Source organism: Gallinula chloropus (assembly GCF_964237585.1).
Source record: "Gallinula chloropus genome assembly, chromosome: 6".
Taxonomy (NCBI): domain Eukaryota; kingdom Metazoa; phylum Chordata; class Aves; order Gruiformes; family Rallidae; genus Gallinula; species Gallinula chloropus.
The window spans coordinates 6,989,907-7,008,519 of NC_140091.1; the positions used below are offsets into that span (position 1 = coordinate 6,989,907).

General features: G+C 41.2%; 1 protein-coding gene across 1 annotated transcript in view; it reads left to right on the plus strand.

The window, feature by feature from the left end:
- TTC39A (tetratricopeptide repeat domain 39A) overlaps positions 1–18,613 on the plus strand; it is a gene marked incomplete at both ends in the record, with an annotated part of 45,541 nt that continues 26,928 nt past the window's right edge. The window contains 4 exons of the mRNA XM_084265816.1: positions 1–41; positions 11,088–11,192; positions 17,523–17,654; positions 18,296–18,372. Coding sequence (XP_084121942.1) covers positions 1–41; positions 11,088–11,192; positions 17,523–17,654; positions 18,296–18,372 — 355 coding nt within the window. The remainder of the gene's footprint in view (positions 42–11,087; positions 11,193–17,522; positions 17,655–18,295; positions 18,373–18,613) is intronic.

Genomic DNA, 18,613 nt, shown 5'->3' on the forward strand with positions numbered 1-18,613 from the left:
ATGGACTCCCGCGCGGCCCGCAGCGAGAGCGGCGATGCCCGGTACGGGGCTGAGGTGGGGCGGGAGGGGGGCCGCGGCCGTTACCTGAGGCCTTTGGGGGGGCGGCGGGGTCTCTCCCGCCACAGCCGGAGCCTGCCAGCCTCTGGTGGGGCCGGCTGGGGTGCCCCCTGGGAGCAGCGCTGCCTACGTGGAGGCTTTGGGAACGCTCCGTCCCGGGTAGGGAAAGGGGCAGCGGCGGCGGGAAACCCCGTCCCGGCGCCGGCCGAAGCCGAGGGTCTGTTTGCAGAAGGCGCCGGTGCGGCTGGTGCTCCCTGGTGGGGCGTGAGGGCGGCTCGTTTTCTGGGCGAGCAGCCCGGCTCAGTCTGAAGCCTGTAAATCGAGTTTGGTACCTGCCTGAATTACTCCCGGCTGGCTGCGGGCAGCCAGTGCCTCCGCAGCTTCAGCCAGCCTCATCCCTTCACGGTATCCGGGGCTGGGCCGGACCCCACGCAGGCCGGGACCACCGGGGCAGCTGCAGCCCCCGCCGGGACCCAAGCGCCCTTCGAGCGGCTCTTCCCCCTGAACCGCACGGAACTTGGGGCCAGCGACTTGTTCTGCGCTTCTGCCGACCGACCCGAGGGGGCAGAAACGGGGTTTTGCGCTTTCAGGAGCTTTCTTTTTTTGCCTAGACAAAAGATTGGGCTTAAGCTAATTGCATACCTGCGCTGCAGTGCCTCGGTAGTTATATGGAAATTAACTTGGGTCTTCAAAGCGTTTGAGAGTGGTGCCGTGTCTCCGGAGTCTCTGGAAGACCGAGTCCTTTTCCTTGAGCTCCTGTTTGCGCAGCTTGCACACACCTTGATAGCGAAACATCGATGTTAATGACTCTGTAACTCGATGCCTTCTCGCTCAGCCTTACCGACAAGCTGCAGGTGGATAACTTTCCTCTCCCCTTTCCACGTGTGTGCTCCCACTGCCCCTAAAATACATAAACTTCCATTGTGTGCGTGTGAGGGAGGTGTTTTTTCAAAAGCTGAATCAGTGTGCAAATAACATTCTTCCCCAGTGATGACGGCACATTACATTTTAGACGTGGCTGCGTTAAAGGCTTCTTTGTGGATTCTCTGTTTGACTTTTTGGCTTTTGAAATAATCTTCAGAATCTGCGCAGGAGTAGAAATTTAGGAGTGCAGTTGGTTCAGAGGCCAGCAAACCACTTCCTTGCTTGGAAGAGTGGTAAAAGGGTCCAGTCTTGGCTCTTCATGAAGTGTGGGGAGTGGTGTTTTGCTCCATCTTTGCCTGTGTACTTTCCCTGAATCGTAAAGCCGAGGACAGCAGACATCACCCTGAAGCTTCAATCTGTCTGCAGAAACCACGATGGAAAAGCATTTCCTGAATTTTAGATTATATGAACTAATCAATAGTGCTTATTTTTTGGTGGCGTCTAAATTAGCATTAGAGTTATTACTCTATAGAGGGCGGAGGTAGATGGTATACTGGCACTTAAGGAAGGACTAAAAAATACAGTCTGTTAGCCCTGCTAGTGATGCACAATGACACATGCAGTAGTATTTGTAATAGCATTATACAGTTTTGATGCCATGTTCTCTCTCAATACCTCTTTAAAGGGCTGACAAATCGTTTTTCAATTCTTTTTTTCCTTTACTCTCTAGGGTGGGAAGGTGGGCCATGTGTTTGCAATAATGATTCTACACCACATCTTTAAACAACTTCCAGGTGTTTGCATTGGGAGTAGCAGCAGTAAAGGCCGAGAGACTGCAGCTGTAAGTGCATTGCACTTCAAGGAAGTTTTGAACGTACACAAGGACGTTTGCAAAAATGTTCAGAACCAGAATTGTGCTAGATTGGCTAGGTTGTCCCAAAAGCCAGGCTGTTACTGAAGCTGCTGAAGAACTTAGTGCTGGGACCTCACCGCCTTTCTGCAGCTCCATCTACTGGAACCAGCTGTCGTGTTCCAGTGTCGCACTGCATCGAGGTGTGTGTAACGTGCTTCAGATGTTTAGGTTACTGTGCTACAGAATGTTGAAGGCATGCATGTCAGTATTTTTTCTAACTTTTGGGAAAAGAAGTATTACTATGTCCTTCATGTCACTCACCTTTTATGTAAAATGTTTCTCTAAAACCACGCTGCAGCTCCTAGGCCGTGTTTTTGCAGGGCTGATCTTGTGTTTTCTGAGGTTTCAGATATATTTGGGGAATAGATATATTTGGGGAATAGTATTTTGGGGAATATACTAGCTCATATTTGGAGGACACGATGGTGTAGTGGACTGGTTGGAACTAAAACCTCGCTACCAGATTTTCTCAGTAGGGTTGATAGAAAATTCCTCCTGTTTTTGCAGTTTTTCAGCTTTTATTTTCACTTTAGCATTAAAACTTCCAGTCATCTTTTGTGGACAAAACCAGCTGTCAGGCTCTGAATGTCAGGGTGGTCATTCAGATATACTCGACTTAATAGCTTGAATGTCAAATGCAAATCGAATAGAATGCAATATTGAACTTGCAGGTAATTTAATCTTTCTTTCTTACTAGCTCTAACTAAAATTGTCATCCAGAACTGATGAAATCTCAAATAATGTGCATCCAGGTTTTTAATTATGACCAGCCTGTGTTTCCATGAAAGATCCCAGGCTGTTCTGATTCTGAGTTCAAAATCAACCTTGCTTTTTTTGTTTGTTTGTTTCTATACCCTCATGTAGCTTCCTCAGTTGTTTTTGTACTTTAGAATGGAGAGAGTAGTATCTGTCTGCTTCTTGAAGCTATTGTGCCCAAGAACAACTCTTCAAAACGGCTTTAGAAAAACTGAGTGTCAAGAAAACTTGCTACTAGTACTTCTTTTTAGTTCTTGAGTATTGATTCAATAGGCAGGTTCAAGAAAGTTGTAAAAGCTGTGCTTGAATTTTTTTTAACTGGAAAGAAAGTGGCATTGTTATTGGTCAAGGTACCATGAACCATGCTTTGCAGATGACTTCTACAATATGAAGTCAGTCTGTTGGTAGCTCTCAGGGAAGCTTAAGCTGAAATTTAATGCAAAACAATGACTGAAGACAAAGCAAAAATCCCCTATTTGTTAAAATATCGTGTCATTCTTTTTTTTAATGAGAGCCTGAAATCCTGTTCAGCAATGGAATTGAAACCAAAGCATGATTTTTATTTTTTACAGTTGCAATAAAACATATTAGAGTGTAATTTATTTTGAAAATGCTTTGTATAGTGTTAACCAAAAAAACCCCACCAAAACCCAAACAAAACCAAAAACCCAACCAGGGAATGGCTCAGCTCAGATTATTAAGTACTGCAGGAAAATGCCTTTTGGGCCAAGAAAGTGTGTTTCGTCCCTTCCATGTTCGTCATCACACTGATGTCTGAAAGGATTGAAGTATAAGCCAGCATAAAAAAATACAAAGCAGATTTTACAAACCTTTGAAGATAGATGCATGGTAAACTCTTTTGTGCCCTGCCAGTGAGTCTTTATTACTGGTAGGTAATGCACAGTCCAACCAAAAGAGAAAATTGCATAACATCCCTCCCGAAATTCTCACTGAATTTTATTTCAGAAATAATACAGACCTCTACATTCATCTTGCAGTCCTTACAAAACCAAATCTCACAGATTTTTGTCTGGCTTCTTACTGTGAATATGTCAGATGTGAGCTTGCATTTCACTTAATGCTCTTTGTTTGTTTGCTGGGTACCTGAATGTGCTCAGTGTCATCACAAGACAGTGATCTGTTGAGGTTCTTGGTGATCTTTCATTTGTTTTAATAGGAACAGGGTTAGACCTTCAAAAATAGAGAGTAGCTATGTAGAAGTGTAGGTTGGCCAGAACTAATATAACTGTGAGAAGTTAGATGGCTTTGAGAAAAGAGCAAATGAGAATTCTAAGGTTGTCTAAAGACCACGAGACTCTCATAAACCAAAAATGCGCGGTATGAATCACGTCTGTCCTTCACAGTGACAAAGACTGTAGAGCATTTGAATTGAAAAAGAGCTGTTAAAACTTGCTAAGCATCAGTGCAGAGTGATGTAGTACTCTTAGTGGTAGACTTGGTCTAAATTTCTTTAATGCTGGTGGATATGCTTGTTTTCTTTTAATTTTGAGCTAATTTTTTCTGTGTATGTTTCAATAGGCTGTTGCAGTTCCAGGATGCTTGGGTTGATAATCTGTGGTTTCCCAGACTATATTGTGTATTTTTATTATGTTTTTCTCCTTCTCTTTGATGCAGACAGCTCTACTAACTGGGAGTGATGACCCACAGTAGTGCATTTAGCCCTCTGTGAGCAGTCATGACAGCAGGACACGGAAAGGGAACTGCAAAAGTGACACAAATACATTTTTATTTGTCTGAACAAACCTATCTTAATGAATTTATTGCATTGTTTGCCTGTTCAAATACAGGATGAGAGCTGTGAATGTAATGCAGCCTAGATCCTGCTTGCTGCAAGTTAAACAGCGGTGTGGAACCAAGGGCAGAACACAAGTCTGCCAAGGGCCTGGACTTTGTTCTGCTCGCTTGGCTGCTTTGCCACATCCCTTTGCTTTGTGAGCTTTCGCTGAAAGCCTGAGTGTCTTTAACCACAGACCTTTGGCGTTGCTGAGGCCTCAGCTTGGTGCTATGGGAGCTGGGTTAACTCAAAATTAAACTGTGTAGTGCTCCATGTAGAGCTTGACATACGAAGATCTCCCGAATTCCAGAATTGCCCCACTAATGTGTCTTTATACAGAATATTTGGAGAATATGAACACTGAAACCTTTCCAATTGTTCCTTTGTTGTTAGAAGTAGCGGGGTTTCTGCAGCACTGTGGAGTCACAGTCTCCAGAAGATAAATGCTGAGGTATTACTTGCTTGGCATATTGAACAGAAAAGGACATGGATGAATTAATTTTCTTACATTAATTTATTTGCTTTCAAATTACAAAGTTTCTGTATTGTCTGAAAAGTGAATAGTAACAAATTACTGTGAGAGCTGCTTAGTGGTTCTTTTCATGGTAATTGAGAGCACCATTCATCAGAGATTATTTATGATCTTGTGTGGTTTTGGAAACGTTTGCAGAAGAAGACAAGAATTCTTCCCAGGTGATGTGCTTTTTGTTTTCTTTGAATGTAGAGATTTTTTCAGTCTCAGGCTTGGAACATTTGTAACACAGTGTTGCTCGAAGTGGTCATCTATAAAGTAGTACTCACTGACTGAGGAATGACCTGGCATACTTGGTGTCTTCTAATGTTGCTGTGATTATCTGTCATTATGAGATCAGAAAACAGACAATGGTGTTGTGACAAGAATGCCTGTATTCAGAGGTGGGATTTTGAAAACGTGCAGTGAGAACGTTCCTCGGACATCAGTGATGGTACCTACCATGCCTGGTGGCCTGTGCATCAGCAGGCCGGGTTGTGTCTGTATGTTGGTGGTGTCTTAGAGGGTCTTTGGATGAGAGTGGAAATGCAGAGCTCTGAAGTGTGTGTTGGGGACTTGCTCACATCTGTGAGTGGTTTGAAGCGTTAGCACTGATGAAGCTTTGGCAGCACCAGTGGCACAATGTTTGGGCAATATGGTTCTACTCTTCCATTTTGGAAAAAATGAAGCCATTGCAAGGCCTGTGAGGTTCTCTCTTCAGTTTAATTTCATACTCTATAAGGAGGTGGTTTAAGAATTTACTGCGTTTTTTCTGACTACGTGGCTAGAGGCAACTCTCTCTGAATCAGTGGGTAAAGGTAGAATCTAATGCTAATTGTTCTTCCTGTGTACATAACAAGCTTTCCACCATCACAGGAGTAGTGTGCTGCCAGGTGTAGCTTACAAAATGTACAAAAATGTGTATGGGTACAACCCAGTCCTTTCTACCAGCACTGTGAGTGTTTGTGCTGCCTTCCAGTAGCATAAGATCAGCGTTATCATGCAAAAGCTGAATCTGTTGTACAGAGGGCCCTTGATATAAAGGGAGTAAAGCAGGCCAAAACAGCCTATCATCCAGATTGTTAAATATAAAACAATATCAAGAGCAAATATTTCAGAATTATGTAACAGGAAACTTCTCAGCTGACTTGTAGCCCTTCACAGCTGTGTTCTTGCCTTCGATGTAGTAAGTCTGAGTGCCGCAGGGTGTCTGTTGCATTGTAGAAGACACGTTTCAGCAGGCCAGCAGGACCCATAGCCAGCAATGCAGGGTATGTTGGAGCAATCAAGCCAGAACCCAGGTTGGCAATCATTAGAGTAGCTCTGCTGATGTTTCTGAAGATGATGGAAGCGGAGCCAGTCATTACTGAGCCCAGTTGCGCTGGTGCAGTTCAAGCCCCTGATGTAGAAGGTCCCTAGTATGGTAATGGAGATTGTGCTGTGACATTTCTTTGGAATGGGAATATAATCTTTCCATTAGATGCACTTCTTTGATCGTGCACCTCGCTTGCTGTACACATTTGAAACTAGTCTATATTTGGGGAAACATGGGTGTAGTCCCACGTCTCCCTGCTCCAAGAGTCTCCCAGTAATGTTGAGAAGAGTTGTTAACTGAGTCACCAGCATTTGGTCTTTTCTGTGGTGGTTTCTCATCAAGTACTCGAGTAGCACACTACCTCAACTGACTTATGCAGATAGCTTAGATTTGGCAGAGAAATGTGTCTGTATTTTAGGATATGACTGATTTAACTCACTTCCAGTGTTTCACAATACTGAAGGAGCTCTTGAATTACGATTCAAAGTGTTACTATAAAAGCACAAACTTCAGCCTTACCTTTCTTTGCAAAGCTCTGATGATCGCTGAGGTAAAATGAGTTGGTAGTTCAGCATTTTGTAGAATACAAGGTTCAAGACCCTTTTTGGTAATGAAACCCATGAAACCCAATGACAAATCATAAGGCTTTTGTGCTGCAAACATAGTAAAAACCACAGTGAGATAATGAAATTTATGCAGAAATACGGTAACTCCCATGCTGAAAATAGCCTTCCCTTCGCCCTTGACCATGGAAAACAGAATGATACCCTACTTTTGAAAGCTGATTACTTTTCATTAATAGACAGAAAATTAATTTTGCTTAATTATCCTTATTTATTTTGTTTGATATTGCTGTTGGCTTACGAGGGATATGATGCTTAAGTAAAAAGAGCATCACCTAGGACATCCTGGCTAATGGCACTTCTGACTAGAGACAGTGGAGTAAGGAGGTCAGGTCTTACCTTAAGTCAGAGGATACACTGTAATTATGATTTGTGAAGTGTCCTCAGGGCAGAGAATGATGTTTTCATAAATAATAAAACCACAATGAGAACCATATGACTATCCTTGCAAGACCTGCCACCAAAAAGCGAAAAAGCTTCTAAAACTGCAGGGTAAATAGCTTAAATTGGGAAATGTTTTGGATCTTATTTTTTAATACTTGTAACTGGTCCATGTGAAGGAAGAGAAGTTGCATGCTGAAGGTTGTCGGAGCATGTAGCTGTTACCAGAGAAGTGGTACTCAAATAAAAACCTGCCAATTTGGCAGAAACAGCCAGAGCCTTCACCATACGGACTTGAAGGACTGGAGAAATAAAGTATCAATCAGAAATTGTATAAACAGCTAGTGACAATGATGAATAATCTTTTCAGAGTAGCTCATGATCCTGCTATGGAAGAACCCCAGGTAATTCTAAGTTGTAAGCAGTAGTTATTCCCAACTGGGGGGAAAAAAAATTTCCCAGTAATGTTTTCTATCTCCTGCTGTGGCCCCGGTACCCAGTGCTGTTACAGGTATGTAATGGAGTCATTAACTGGGCAGGCTGTGGATCTATTAGAATAATTTTTATACCAAATGTAGCACAGGCTTTTCCTGTACCGGATGTCATAAAAGCAGCAAGAGATTTAATCAGGTATGTTAATGCCTTCAGAATATCTTCCTGAAATTATCCTTTGCTTGTTTATCATTTTTAGGTCTTTCTTCAGCAGTTGATGACTTCGGTAATTTGTTCTGCTTTGTGTAATTGAAGAAATAACATCAGATCTAGGAAAAAATAAATGTGTAATTCTTAATATTAGATGCACTTGGAGAAACGAACTTAGGTGCTTAAATCATAGCTGATCAACTTCTAGAGTCCAGCTGTCCTAATGAGAGCAATGAATGTTCTTACTGCTGGTAACTGCCCTTTGTGTGCTACAGGAGCTTATTGTTATTGTTACTATTGCTGCTACAGGAACAGCAAAGTAGTTTGGGACCATACACTATTTTATTTTGGCAAAATCAGCCAAATGAACTCACTCCACCGCCTGAATTGTTTATGCCAAACCCATGTCATTTTGCACGGCATTAAAGAGAAATTTTTACAAAGAAAATGTGTAAAATCCACCTTCCAAATTTACTGGAGCTGACAGTAAGCAGGGGTTTGGCTGGTGGGTTGAAGGGTGTTTTGCAGAGACTCCGTGCTGGGGAGAAGTACTTTCTCATCTCTCCTGCCTGTCTGCCTCTCTGGTTCGCAGCACTTCGTGCCTTGTCAGCCGGCCTTGTTTGACTCTGTTCTGGTTCATGGGTTTCTGATGTGGTCTGCTGCCACATGCAGTAATTTCTCTTGCTTCAGACCTGTAATTACGGGGTTATTTGACTTCTGCCTAGTTTGTACTGAATGAAAGGTGGTTGGTGCTGCCACTGATTCCAGGCAGGTCTGTAGATCAAAGATAGGCTGGCAGCTGCCAGCACCTTAGACTTCACGAGTAAGTATCCAGCGATAGATCAACTTGATGTGTCATGGGCTGGCTTCCACATCACTCATTTATAGTGTGTTTTAAGTGAAGTAACGATGTTCATTCCTCTCATCGTATCATCCATAATGACCAATCGGGGAGTGCGGTATCGCAGGCAGGCAGCGCTGCCCTACCCTCCGCTCTCAGTGTGACTGTCACTCTGAGCTGGTCGGGCAGCACCGAGTGCTGCCTCTAGATGTTGGTGCCTGAATGCTGAGCAATGACTATGTCAGAAAACACAAAAGGTTTAGCAGAAAGGTAAGTTGTGGTGCACAGCACTTTGCATTGGGCTTAGAGGCAGCTCCCAGCTTGCTGTTAGAAGCAGGAGAGAATCTGCAGCCCACTGAAGCATGACTAATCAGTTTGCTGAAATGCTTCCTTTCTCTAGTTTAAATTATTTCTTCCCTATTGTTACAGCAACAAATGATGATTGGTAGCAGGTATGTAAGGTGTGTACTGTGTTCAGGTCTTAAGCCCTTTGCTTGGGAACTACATGAAATCAGGTTTCCTTGCAGCGCGAGGGAGGAAGCGTGCAACTTGTGTATTTGCTGCTGTGTGCAACTTGCATTTTCACTGCTGCTGGGGGTGGCACTGTGTTAATAATTCTTATTCTGGAAAAGATGCCAAGTAATTAGTATGTTTTATTTGTGCTTTGAGCTTCAACAGCATTTTTCCCATTATCATCTTTGTGTTTCAAAGGAATACTTTGAAAAGGTATATTTGTATTGAATGGGGTAATTCTCCTGTATGACAAGAAACAAACAAAACCCCAGGTAAAACATGTAAGTATTTTAAAGCAGATGAGAATATGTTTTATATAACGTTAAATATACTGTTTGGTTCAGAGACACTGGTTTAAAAAAGGCAGGTGAGAATTGTAATACACATAAACAATAAGGGCAAAGTTTTAGTTATTACAGTAAGCAAGGCTCAGAATAGTTAGGCAGATGTGATACTGCATATTGTCAGAGATGTATGCCAAGACTTTGTTAATGCTTGCAAAGCCCTTGGAGGGTCTCTCGGGTGCAGAATGATTTGCAGTGTATTTGAAGTGTGATGACAACAGCCGCCAGGAACAGTGTCATATAATGTTTCTCTCAAATTTATAATCCTGTCTTTCATGTATATAATGATGGTTTTTTTTTCTTTGCAGTCTCTATTCTTAAAAACAAAACCAAACCACTGCTGCAGTCAGTGGTTATTACTGATGCTATCTGTTCGTTCTGTGCTCCCTTGTCTTTTCTTTAAGATGACATCAGGACTTTGCTTTCTGTTTTTTTCCTTTCAGCAGGCTACATGTTGTCATTTTTTAAGGAAGTAAAATAGTTTCTAAGTCACAAGACAGTTCACATCAGTTAGAGCTGTTCAGACTCAGGAACCCAACGAGGATTTGTTTGCATTTTGTTTGCAGATTATTTTTGTACAGTCTTGTATACAACATCTTAATGCATTATAGCTCTTTGATCGTTAGATGCAGATGTTTCAGCTGTCCTGACACTGGCCAGGTTACTGTAACTTTGTTAGTGCAGAGCATTATTGTTTCTTCTATGGATATTTTGTCCTGCAATTCTGGTGGTGGTGAACTTGGGCCAAACTTACTCAGCTGGTCCTTATTAGCTTGTTGCCAGTAACCCAAAGACCAGCTGAGAATCCTTGTGACAGGTCAGGCTGACATCTGAATGTTGTAAAGGAGAAAAGTACAGCCAGAGTAGGCCACGGAGATAATCTCCTGACTTTGAGATGCAGCAGCAGTTTTCTTCTTTGAGTGCAGTATCGCTGCTTGGGGACAGTGAAAATGCCAGGAGCATGCACAATGTGACATCTTAACCTACCTGCAAGTGGTCTCCTGGCCAAGAGCCATGCCAAGCATGACCCCAACTAAAGCAGATGTTCCAGCAGCAGTCAGTATTATAATTTGATGCAGTTTGACAATGTCTCATCCTTAAAGTGACAACATGATTGTAATGTCACTAGCCTGTTGTCTGTGTCAGCCTTACACACAGTGAGATGTCTGTTGTCACCCAACACTTCTGTGCTTCTGATACCTGAGCTTATCAAATTGCCCCATTCCCACACAGTAACTTCTGTGTGTCCATGTTCTCTTATTTACAGCATGTGCAGTTTATCTTATTTTCAGAAAGTACAAAATTTGAATTGTTTCCCACATGTCACAGAGTAAGGACGTAGTTTAAACACACACACACACCCCAAAGTAAAAAAAAAAAACAAAACACTCAAGCACAATGGAAGATGCTTTCATTTTTTACAATCACTAGTATAACTACAGTTACACATGGGAGTAAGGCTAGAACTGAAGATGAGCAGTTTGGTAGAAGGAGAACAGATGTGCTGAGTTTATTCTATCTCCTTTTGGCAGGTCGCCTACATCAGACCTCAACATGGCATTGCATGAGTGTATGGCAGCTCTGGATTTATTTCTTAACAACAAGTTCTCAGATGCTCTGGCTTCTTTACAAGCAAAGTAAGTTGATTACTTTTACTAGTTTTCCTCTGTTTATTTTTCTTTGCTCAGAGAATTGACTAGACAGCTAGTTCTCTGTCAGCAGTTGGTAAGACTGCATGGTTTTGGTTCAGAAGTGGGTGATAAGTTATTGTGTTAAGTTTTGGGGAAGACAGAGTAAGAGCTTTACACTTGGCTTGAGTAAGTAACAGGATTGATCAAAAGTAACTGAAAAGTACTGAATTGTTGTCCAAAGAAATCAGCCCTCTGCTGTAGTACAGCATGTGAGATACTTGTTCCTGGAAGAATACAAACCATCTTTTGTCACTTTTTTCCTTCCTCCTTTCCCCTATTTTTTTACATACTGTGAGAATTGAGAATTCTTAGTTTTGGGTCTAAGTGAGCAACTGACCGTGAATTGCCTGGTTTGTGATGCATTATACTGTGTTAGATTTATTTATTTATCTGTTTACTTTTAAGTAACCACTTGCAGAAACTTTCTCAGAGCTTGTTTTGTAATTCCATCTGGTGGTCATGCACTCTGTTTCCAGAATACATTGCAGCCTAGTATGTAATGAGTGGCCCAGCTGCAAGCAGTGAGGTCATAAAATAGCTTCTAAAATCTGTTGTTTCTTTATAATGTCTGTGGTTTTTTCATACCCTGTCCTGAAGTTACCTGTGCTCAGCTTTTTGAAGTCTGTGATTAATTCACATTTTTCCCCAAATTTGCTCCATTTATTTTTGAGTCAGTAGTAAATTTATATTCCAGTGGCCAGAAAGATATAAACAAATAAAACTCATAGGTAATGTAGTAGTGTGTGTTTGATATGCATCAGGGTAACTGTAATGAATGCTACACAGCTGCTTTGCTGAGGTATCAGCCTCAGCCTTTGATGCCAGAACCCCTAGCTTAACCATGTGAGTATACTCTGTGAAAGACATTCATGACAAATTGTAGGCTCAGATGTATTAAACGTACTGGGTTTATTCACAGCAGTGTTGTTTTGTGTTTATATATCATCAGAAGATACAGAAATGGCAAGAATAACTCTGTTTTCATTAAATATGACAGTAAAGGCTCAGCATAGTTGGTGTTCAGCATAAAATTGGGAGATACTATATTGAAAGGGGTTTCCAAAACATTGCAGAAGCCAGTGAGGCTGAGGGTTTTGCCCTGTAAATCCAGTTTTATTCTGTTGCATATGGTTTTCATTCAGCTTTTGTTGGGTCCTGCAGAACGTATTTCATGAGCTGATACACTGGCTTTGTACCTGACTGTATATTCCACATTGCAAAACTATGTTGAAACTGATCTTTTGTGTTAGCCTGTTGTTATGAGGAGACACTTATTCCTCTGGTCCGTTGTCAGTGAGGGAAATATAGGCTTAGGATCTTTGCCAGTGAAATGCAGAAACAGGATGCTAAATTTCCCCACAGATGATATCTATTATGGACACACTCCATCTCTTTAGGGATGACAGGAGCTGTGGAGTGGGCACATATGGTAATATTGAGTATTTTCTTTAGGAGTCATCATTTCCTCACTGTTGCCTTTTAGCATGCTGAGATTTGAAAATGGTTTTCACAGTCCATAAACATACTATCTTTGTTTAAAGAAATTCTTTTCAGTTTTTACATGCTTGTAAAGTGTTTCATATCATAGCATTTGTAGCTTTACCATTTATGTTGTAGGACATACTCTGCTCTGTATTACATTATTGCAGATTCACTAAACTACTCACACTTGTCTTCCACAATAAGTGTATTTTCAACTGATTTGTACCATGTGCAACTGAGAGCAGATTTGGCAATGTATGGGAGTTAAAAGTGGAAGATGTTTCCTAGCAGCTTAAAAATAAATATCTGAGGATAGTGTCTAGACTTGTGCTGAGGTAAAACTCCTTTTTTTTTTTCTTTTTTAAAAAAACAAATCCATCCTAAAGAGGAGATCTGGTTTCATAAAAAAATAATCACCTGGCATTTTTACTTCATAACATAAGTTACATAACTTTTCTTGTTTCCTCAGCTACCTTTTAAAGTTGCTTTTCTTTATTATCATTAATAATGATTGTGCAATAGCTCCATTTACCTTGTGGTTTCTGCAGTAAGTTTAATTAAATTAATCTTTTACATGGAGTATTCACACTAAGATTAAGAACTCTTAAATTCCTTACATTCAGTGACTGAACACCTCAGTGATTTTCAATATGTAACCTGTTAACTGTGACAATGAATAACACTGAAACTGTCCAGTCACTGGACTAGGGGGGAAAAAAAATCTCATCTTCCTCCTTGACCCTGAGATACATACAGTAAATCTGTTAAAAGCTGACTAGATTTTAGCACTCACGTAATTGCAAGCAGACAATCATAAATCAAGGAGTTGATTCTTGTGAGATGTTCCCTTCCCCAAGACAAATGTTTAATGTTTTAATAATTATCCTGAAGGAAAGCATGACACAATCACCTGATAGTTTGCTGATGTCAAATCACCTGGGAGAATGGTAAATAATAAAGATAAATTCACGAGCCAGAGTAATCTGGATCATTGTATGAGCTGCAACACATCTGTGTTGCTGCTGCGGCATTGGAAGAACTGTATGGGAACGGTTCATTCTGGGCATTCAACTTTTTTTCTGAAAATAGTCTCCAAAAAGCATTTGGTGGTGTCTGGTGGAGTGTTAATTCTAGAATGGCTGTGTTTGAAAGGTAATTGCAGACCTTTGACATGGGAGTCTCTCAGGTAGGTGTGAAGAGATTGTGTTACTGCTCTCCTAGTTAGTTGTGACACACTGGAACAGTGTAATTCTATGGTACCTATTTACTATCACTGGAATTTTTAATATAAACCCAATTTACAATAGTAACTGTTTTGTTTTGTATTCTGATCCTTAAAAACTTTAAAGAGGTTACAAAGCAGCGGGTGCCTTCGTGGCATGGTGAAATGTTCTCGCCCTTGTAGAGCAAAACCAAGCATGAGGTTTTTAATTGGGGTGGAGAAGCTTTCTCTGGGAACTCCTCTAAAAAGTAGGTGTGTAATTGTCAAACTGAGTGCAGTGAAAGAGTAAGGAGAAGCATGTGGGGGTCAAGTGAAGTGCTAGATGGTGTTTGGGTAAAGATGGTGTGCAGCTCAGCAGAAAGCTCGTTAGCTATTTATGGTAAAGAATGTCAAGAACATGGAGGAGGTCATTATTTCTAGGGGGTTTTATCTTTTTATGCATGCAGTCTGGAAGAATGCAATGTTTATCATCTTTGTAAATAAACACATTGCTGCCAAAACCTGACTCAGTTGTTGATTTCACCTCCTAGCCGAAAGATGTGAATTTTGGAGAGTGGATTAGGTCAAAAAGGCTCAGAGGTGCTCTTGTTGAACCACAGCTTTTTGTCTTGGACCATTCTGACCATTTGTATCTAGAGAACCAGGCTGGTGGCTGGTTAGTGTGGTCTCCTAGTGTTAAACTCAATGCTGGTGTGGAGTTTTCATAGGAAACAGGTTTTTATTGGAAAAAGTTGATTCATTAAAAGAGTTACAGAATCCCACACAGTAAGTCTAGAGGGTCATTGAACTTCTGATCAAGGATGAAGAAAGCCTTCAGGCCCTGTGTGACCACATTCTGCTGATGCAATTTTGATTTGGACCTTGATCTCTCACACTTGGGTACACCTGGATGAACAGACTGTCGGCTGCCCTGTGGAAGGTCCTTTCTCACTCTGTGCTGTTGATGTGTTTCACTTGTTAGAGGCATCTTAATACTGAATCAAGGCATAGACTTGACCCTGGGGTTTCTGTAGCCTGGTGATACGTGTCCTGCCTGCTGGATTAGTGTAAAATGATCCACAAAAATATTTTTGGACACTGTGTTTTTCACCAAAAGAAAAGAAATCCTAGCCCCTGGAAAATTCTGAGGGCAAAACAAGCCAAGCTTTTTGATTTTCATACTTCAGGTAGGGGAGGACATCTGTCACCATCCTCTCTTAGGTACTTGTTTTCAAGCAGAAACAGAAGTGTTCTCCAACAGCTCTCAAGAAAGGGCAGTGCTACAAGATGATAATGGTTGCACCGTAGCTGGAGAACAGGCATGTGGCATAACTCCATAAGTGCCTAAAGATAATGCTTATAATCCTCTTACTCAGCCATGTGATACCAACTACTGGGATAAGTCATTAATCAGAATATTAGTTGTATTTATGCCATAAAGGCTTGTTAACTCCCACAGTGTCCTGGGGAAAGTGCTGCTGGGGAATCAAAAGGAAAAAAAAGCCATCATGTTTCATTCTGCATCCATCCATATGAAATGCAAGCCTTAAATCTTCTGGGAATATGCCAGGATGCAACTGACAACTTTAATTGTATGGTTAGTATAAATAGCATCCATAACTGTTACAGTTGGTTGCGATTCTACCCGCCTCCCAGCCCCTGAAAAAAAACAGAGTAAATCTGAGTGTTGATAAATACCAGTTGACTAATGATAAACATTAATTATCTCCTTTAAATATTAGAAGCAAAGTAGTTGAAAGCATTGATTAGGGCAGGAGTGATTTGGTATGAGAAGCAAATGACTAGAGAGGGAAATCCCTCTTCCCCATGCACATGTGAAAAGTATCAATTTCCCTTTTATTTAGCACAGTGAATTTACTATTTATCTGCTTTGATTTTGAAAGCAAATTTCTAAAATTTTGGAAGGGGACTATTTTAGTGCCTTCCCTGTGGTTTGAGTTCAAACAGTTGGAGGGGTTTTATTTTAATAAATATGAGATGGAGTGTGTTTCTCTGCACCCACTGAGGCTGATGAGTAATCAGATGAACAGGAACACTTCATCAGGCTGGCATTTGATAGAATGTTCTTTTTTTTCTTTAACTCTACATTACCAGTCTAGTGAGAGAATCGTGATGCGTGAGGCCAAGGCAGAGCAGTCCTGACTCCACTGGATTCTAAACTAATATCTCTATTACCTGACTAATATCTCTATTATCTCTCTGTTCGTGCCCACGTTGGAGGCGAGATGTATGTTAACATCGTCTGAGGCTCATAGCGCTTACGGCAGTAGGTGATTTCGGCTGGCTTGGTTAAGATATTGGTTAGAGCAGCTTATTAGGTGACCTGTGGACATGGTGAGGGCAACTAAGAGTTGAGGATGGCCACAAACACAGGCAACTCTGGAGTTTAAAGATGTAGATTACAAATTTCTTTCTTGGTGCTGTGCGTATTGGAAGAAGGAGCTCTTCATCATCAGTGTGAAGTTTGGCAAGGGAAGCACCAGATACCTGTGTAACACTGTCTGCACCAACACTAGGCATTATTTAACGGTCTGGATTCAGAAAATACATATACAAAGAAATAGTTGCCCATAGAAGCTGTGGCTGCTCTTGGATCACTGTCACTGTTCAAGGCCAGGTTGGATGGGGCTTTGGGCAGCCTGGGTGAGTGGAGGGTGTCCCTGCCCATTACAGGGGCATTGGAACTAGATGGGCTTGAAGATCTCTTCCAACCCAGACCAGTCTGTGATTCTGTGAAATCCAGGAATGTATCATCACTTGAATTTTTCTTTGGTGATTTTATAGCGTAATGTCATTGAGAGGGGGTTACTTCAGATATAGTCAAGGTTATTTTTCAGCTCTGGAAAACGCTTAACTAAACATCAGGGACTCCAGAGGATACATAAAGATGTTTTACTCCAAGCAAAAAGGTTAATGTATAATAACATATGAATTGTTAGAAAACTTAAAGGGATCCAAGTCACCACAGTGAGTTCTTAGATCACAGGTTAAGGTAAAATTATCCTTAAAATTATGTTTCAATTTAATTCCACAGAATATTTCAGTTGAACAAATAGGGGTATAAGTTTGGCAGAAGGGGAGAGGAGGAAAAAGCTGTACTGTTTGGCATAGACTGGAACACTTCTGGGGGGAAAGATCTCTTTGAAGAAGGGTCTGCTTTGGCTGTGGATATAGTATAGTATTACATCATCTTGAGTCTGTCCTGAGTAACTGTTCCAAAACAGAAGATGACTGTCAGGATTTGTGTCCTGTGTTGTAGTATTCATAGATACTCCATTAAAAAACCTCTCATGCTTCTGTCATCCCTGAATGGTTGGCCACATGGGTAATTTCTGTCCCTTACATCTGAACATTTTAGCACAGTTGCTGAAATAGGAGCTGCAGGCGGGATTTTCAGTACAAATCTCAATCTTTTAATGTTTCTTGATTATTTTTCATGCTCTTTGTATCTGATTTCTGGTTCATTTAGACGTTATTCCCATCAGACTGATACAGTTCTGGAATTGGATTTGATTTTTTTTTTAAATAATAATAATCAAATCATCTGTGCTTTGCATCTTGTTTTCTTTCAGAACTAAAGATAGTATGTATCACGCACTGACTTATGCCACCATATTGGAAATGCAGGCTATGATGACATTTGATCCTCAGGACATCCTGAATGCAGGAAACACAATGAAGGAAGCTCAAGCTACCTGTCAAAAGTAAGTGTGGAGAAATCCAGTGAATAAAAATAGTCCATTCGTGGGGAAGTTACGAGAGACATGCAGGTTAAAAAAGGGCATGTCTCTTCATAGAAATCATAGGAACCATCTAGTCCAGCCTCCTGCTCAAAGGAGGCTCCATTATGAGTTCAAACCACTTAACTTGGGATTTTCAGCTGTCTAGTCTTGAAAACTTCGTTTTGCTACAGTATCTGATTTTTCTTGTCAGTTAGATTTTTGTCCTGTGTGTAGCTCTGGTTCTGCAATGTCTGGAACTTACTCATCATTTACAGGCACTGCAGAATTTTCCCATTTGGTGATGCTTGTAGTGTAGCTAGCTGTCTCTGTGTCAGCTGTGCTCCTGCATGCACATACACACACCCAAAATCAATCAAAACCCCCCCTTATCGCCTCCCTTCATCATGACAGATTTCCACACATGAAATGGAAAAGACAGATCCCAGGAGGACTGTGTTGACTTAAGTTCTGTATGGAACATGCTCAGGTTTGTATGTGTGATGGCAGAGGGTTGGTGAGCACTAGAGGTTGGTTAGTGACTGTATGGGTGGGCAGCTGAAGGATACCATTCTCTGTTGTTGGTGCTTCGTGTTCCCAGTGACCAAACTGACTTTTCTATGCAGATTTAGGAAGAAGTCTACAGTAGCTGATTCTATCAACAACCTTGTCCATAGACAAAGCCTTGAACACTTCACTGAAGGTAACATTATCTCTAAATGCCTAATGACTTTATCTTCTTCTTTGCCACAGTTGTGTAGAGCTGTTCACACAGTGTCTGTTTTCAGATTGTGAGTTTGCTGACAAAATCACTGATTTGACATTTCTAAAATTGCTGGATCCAGTGTTTTGGCAATTGCTGTGTCACCACATCCAAAAAAATCCTGGGTTTTGTTGGTTGCTGAGTCAGCATTTCTAAAAAAAATTGCTGGGTAAAGAAATAC